The following is a 6000-nucleotide window of genomic DNA, read 5'->3' as shown; positions in this document are numbered from 1 at the left end:
CGTTAATTTTTAACAGTGAATTAATAAACAATATAATAAAGAAGTATTAGAAAAGTTTTCTTCCGTTTAGGTACTTACTCGACATACAATCTTTCGTAGATTGACTAGTTACAAACTGAGTATTATACGATAGAATACGTGAGCTGTAAAGGAAATGTGCAATTAGTAGAGCCGGTATTTCAATGAAACAATTAATTTATTCGAACTAATAAAATTAAGGTTTGAAGTTAAGAGATTATATTTATATTATTCTGAATATATATATTCTGAATAGAATATGGAACATATAAAATTTATTTCCTGAAAGTATGCAGTTATTACGATTTTAATCTCGATTTGATAATCTAGATTTGAAATAATAAGACATTCGACATGCGGAAATATAAAAATACTTATCTCTGTGTAATACGTAATTGTTATTTGGCCTTCAAAGTCATATTTATAAATTTTGTTTGTAATCTATACAGTAGTAGAAATTGAAATCTACGATAAAAAAACATGTTCAACCATATTTCTTGCAATGCTCGTTTCTTTAACCTTTCTATGCTATAAATGAGATTTATACAAAATCTTGAAACAAATTAATTTATTGGATTTTCGTTGTATAAAATATTCAGAATCATATTTATGAATTGCATTTTAATTCTGTTCTTTTCATCATGAATTGATATATTCAGTCATTAAATTAAACTGAAGAGTAAGATTTAGATTTCACGATGGTGACATGTCACGATGTACATTTTTCGGGAACAATCGTAGTTGTTGCACTTGCACTTTGCACTTATATTTCACGTCAACGTTTCATAGACATTGTCGTTTACTTCTTCAGGACAGACTTGAAACTAAGGGTTGTAAGCGTTATTTCCATTTATACCGATAATGAGTTCAACTAAGCACAACCGTTTACATTGACAGAACACGGAAGCAAAATTCGCTTGAAACATTTTTGTCGATTAGCCAGCATCATATTATTTCGAGACAGGTCATGCCATATGATTCAAAAAAGCAACGGTCATCGCAAAAATATCTGCATACTTCTCCAGAAAGAACCGCTAAGCAACCGAAATTTTGAAAAATTCTAACAATTTGTACAGGGACACAGCGGCTACAACGTATAGCCGAGTGGTCAATCAAATTTAACGACTTCCGGTTAGATTTTACGAAGTGAGTATCCGAATGGAATTTTCGAGTTGAATCATCTGTTTGGTCAGTCAATCGGAACATCGCTCTGTATAAATGAAGAACCCTTAAAAATTAATAAATAATTAAAAATTAATAAATAAATAAAAATTAATAAATAATTAAAAATCAATAAATAATTAAAAATCAATAAATAATTAAAAATTAATAAATTGGAAGCCTTAGTTTTAGGACTACCCTGAAGAAGTAAACTGCAATGTTCACGAAACGTTGACGCGAAGTGCAAGTGTAACAACTACATGATTGTTGCCGCAGAACTAACATTGTACAGTATAAATTATTCGATACTATGAAACATATACAAGTCCGAGTCGAGCAAATTTTATTCAAAATAAAAATAAAAAATTTGTAAACAAGGAATCATTTCATTTACTTTGTTATTTTCATTTCAGATATATCGTAATTATCTGTACAATATCTCGATTCTTCCAATTTCAAATATTCTATCGTGTATATATTTAAGTTATAAATAATACAGCTGAATATTATTTTACAAACGCAACATTTGTTATATATTTGTTATGGAATTGTTTCAACTCCAGTTATTTTTAAATAATACGCACATGAGATACTATGAAAAATATCAGTATTTCTGACATAGTTGATAATATCGATATAATAAAGTCGGAAATTATTTCGGATATTATTTCACGAAATATGTACTCGAATGCAACATATGAAAAGAAATAAATATCTATTTCATTTAATAAGTAATCAAATAATTTGGAGGAAGAACATTTGCTTATATTAAAAGTTAAGGGGAAATATATACTAGTAAGCATAAGAAACAGCATCTAATCAAATAGGGTGATACTAAAATAATTATTTTTCAAATATTTTACCTAAATATTGCTCAAGCTCAATACGAGTATATGTATGAGTGAAAGAACATGACATGCCAGCAGTATATTAAAGCTGATTTACAATAGGGCCGTGATAATTGCACGTCCTGGACGGATTCGTTAATTTGACAGCAGATATCTCTACTCCTTCAATTGATTCAAGAAAGTAGCAATTAGAAAGATTTTACTTACTTACACTTTTCAATTTATCACTTCGAAGCGACAAATCATCGATCAACAATAATTTCTTTTATTCATTCGGATTTCTAAACACTTTCTATGGATTCATTGATTCTAACAAGTCATTGAATCCGTATCGCATTCAATTAACGCGGCTCTACTGTATAAAAGTATATTGCAAACGATATGCTTTTATAATAATTAATGTTTTAAATAATTTAAAATAAATGAGTTGTATTCTGTATATATAATTGTTCAAAAGCCAACGATGCTTATTGATCGAACAGATAAAATGTCAATAACAGTAATTATGATTTCTTTATCGAATAAGAGGAATGAAAATATGAATATTATTGAATATTAATGTTAATGTTTCTTGGTAGCCATTTTTTAACAAATACTAATACGTCAAAGTGAGTATTAATGTACATAAATTTTATATAAAAGTTTGTATTCAACTACATTTACAACAATATGTTTATACTGTCTTCTATTGATCATATTAGCAAATTCAATAGATTTAGCGTTATGGTTACTGCTGATTTCTGGAGAAAACAATTTCTTTTTGCTGTAAAGCATATAAAACACTCCATATTTATAAATTCGTTCATTTACGAAGGTTGAGTGTAATCAAGCTAATATGCGTTACAAATAAACGAGATCTACAAATAAAATTAATTGTTCTATTACTAAAATAACATAGATTACAATGGAAAGAAAATTGAATATAAACTAATTATTGTATATATATATATATATTGTATATATACATATATATATATACAATAATTAATATATATATATATATATATATATATATATATATAATCTTGGACACAGAATAACATCTGTATTTCTAACAAGAATAACTAAGAATAGCTAGGAAAAAAAATAGCTATTGAACTTAAATTATAATCTAAATTTTCAAAAAACTTAAAATGGTTATTCACATATGAATTACGTGTAACGAGCAGATTACTAAGTGAATTGTACAATTTGTTAGTTACAGCTAGAGTCTACGAACTTCTGCGAATACGCAAAGGTGTAATCACATTGCCGAATATCTGGTACAAGTATTCAAATGTATTATCACCGACGAGGCGCTGTATCTCGTCAGTGGTATTACTAGAAATTCCATTAATGGCCTAATTTGCAAACTTTAGTGCAAAGTTTGCAGCAAGAAAAACTGTTTCGTTGATTTCAGTCACAACGACGACAAAGGCAATAGTTGTCGATAAATTTGCGGCATCGAAGCACACCCATTAATTGATCCCTTTCGCGGATGAGATAAATGACGATGAACAGGACGAATCTTGATCCCCGAAGGATTTTCGTCGAATAACCGTTCTTTTCGCTGGTAGACACTGACATGACTACGACAGGGCAGATAGTAGGATTATGCAGATGGCCGCTGTAGATTGTACCAGAAAATTCAAACTAGAACCCCTGGATGACATCGATTGTGCCGTGTTGTCGATTCTTCGTGGTCGTACCTCGCCGTCGATGCTTTTTCGTCCTTTTGTTACTACAGCGTTTTCACCATCGTTATAGCTACCGCTGTTCGCCCTACCATGAAGCCGTATATCTGAGAAAAAGTGATTGATATATTAGAAATTCTGATAAAATTGTTTTTTATCGAATTCATCTATACCTGATCATTCGTCGATAGTTATATTTTGTATGTTTTAATATATTCATGCTTTTACATATGTATATATGTATGTATATATATATATTTATACATATTTATACATTTATACATGTACAATATATGCATGAAATATATGTATATAATATATATCCTTTTAATGTCCATTATGGCAAAGTAATGATTTCCAATATTAGATAAAAGATGAATAATATGTTTAATAATTTGGCATTCGTTATTAATACTTGAAACTATAACAATATTTTATCAATAACGAGCTTTCAATATGGTAGAGAAGGTAAAAATCATACATTCTAATGAGAATAATGCATGTAAAAACATAGTCTTTGATAGAACGCCAAAGGCATTACTTATTATTCGTCTTTTCTCGTTGTTCCTTTTTCCTTTACTGCGTACTTTTATATTTTATGCATGCCATTTGCTGTCTGCATTTTAATATTTTTTCGTTAGACTAAAGTAATGCCAGTTTAATACAAAATTTATAGATACTTTTCGTGTATTCTAATTTCGTGCTTTTATTTTAAGTTTGAATTTATTTTATTGTTATTCAATCCTCTGAGTTTATAAAGTCTACAAAGAATAGCGATGATTGTGCCAAATTAAGAAGACAATTCAATAATGATGATAATACCATACTATTTCATGTTCCTGTACCGATTTTAAATAATCAAACAAAGACATTAAGAGCATTAAGAAAAGTATTATTTGTTCCAATGTGCTACGTAAAAAAGTATTAGAGCAGGTGTAAATTAAAATTAACTGTATTTTTAAGTGCCTGCGTTTTGTTGTAAGTAAATATATTAAATTACTCATATCTACGTTTCACATTTATACATAATTAGCTGGGTTGTAACATTTTACTTTTCTAATTATAGTTCTCCCTACAAGTTCATCTGCCTTGCTTATTTTTCAGTAGTTCTTCTTTGCAAGTTTAACTACAAACGTGTTGTGAATTTTAATAAATGGGAACGTATACTGTTAAATATTGAAAAGGAACATCGGTATGTTAATAGAATACTTTTTTTTAAATTCAGTTTGTGTAATACTTACGAATGTAAATTAGTTGTTCCTATTAATTTGAGAAATTAAAATTTAGATTATAAATTTTAGAAATAAAGATAATAATGGCGAAAGCTGTTTCATAATTATCTGCATAATAATGTGAAAATTGATCTGAGTGCAGTTTTAAACAATTTTTTCATGGAGAATAATAAATATTCATAGAATCTATTTTCATATTTATTACGATATTCTTCTACTAGTAAAATTATCTTCTTCTGTATAGTGTATATATATATTTTTTTAAATATATTTATAACACGAATTATATACAGGGTGGTTGTTAGCTGGTGGTACAAGCGGAAAGGGGGTGATTCTACGCGAAAAAAGAAGTCGGAAATATAGAATAAAAAATTTTTTTAAATTTTTTTTTTTAATTTTACCATCGAGACAACGATCTACTGTGAGATCCGTTATAACGAGACGTGATAAAGTGCATGCGTATCGAGTGAAAATTCAAAGTCGATTTTTTCGAAAACAAAGTCTCAAACGAAAAATTTTTATTCTATATTTTCGACTACTTTTTTTGCGTAGAATCACCCCCTTTCCGCTTGTACCACCAGTTAACAACCACCCTGTATATAATTCGTGTACACAAGAAGGGAAGTTTCACTTGACTTTGTGAAAACAATATTTTTTTACTACGTCATAAAAATGATTTTGCATAAATCGATCTAGAATACAGAATAAGCCTTTGTTATCGTTTGTAGGAAGCGTTTAATGGTACGAATGATAGAAATTAAAACAATTTTTATAATTGTCAAACAGCAACCGTTGAAACAAAGTATCGTTTCTTAATATAATAATCTTCGTTCATTCGAAAAATAAGAAGAATTATATAGTTACATATGAATAGTTTACAAATTCTTACATCAAGTCGATGCATTTTTTAGTTTTTTGATTGAAAAATATGGTTTCATACATGATACATCCTAGTCGATTACTCAGAATGTGACAGAATATTGTGTTATGCTGTTCCGACATCTATAACCTTTTTCTGGAATGTTGTAAAAGTTTCTTAATAACATTTATCAATAAGATTCAACAAGG

The 6000-nt window shown here is 28.5% G+C and overlaps 1 protein-coding gene across 1 annotated transcript in view; it reads right to left on the bottom strand.

The window, feature by feature from the left end:
- Window positions 1-3149: 3149 nt before the first annotated feature.
- LOC100742753 (neurotrimin-like) overlaps window positions 3150-6000 on the bottom strand; it is a 252618-nt gene continuing 249767 nt past the window's right edge. The window contains exon 10 of the mRNA XM_012386579.3: window positions 3150-3807. Coding sequence (XP_012242002.1) covers window positions 3596-3807 — 212 coding nt within the window. The 3' untranslated portion in view covers window positions 3150-3595. The remainder of the gene's footprint in view (window positions 3808-6000) is intronic.

This window comes from Bombus impatiens, unplaced genomic scaffold (genome assembly GCF_000188095.3).
Source record: "Bombus impatiens unplaced genomic scaffold, BIMP_2.2 scf_0396, whole genome shotgun sequence".
NCBI classification, from domain to species: domain Eukaryota; kingdom Metazoa; phylum Arthropoda; class Insecta; order Hymenoptera; family Apidae; genus Bombus; species Bombus impatiens.
Note: the sequence above shows the minus strand (reverse complement) of the source record. Positions and strands in the feature narration are given on the sequence as shown.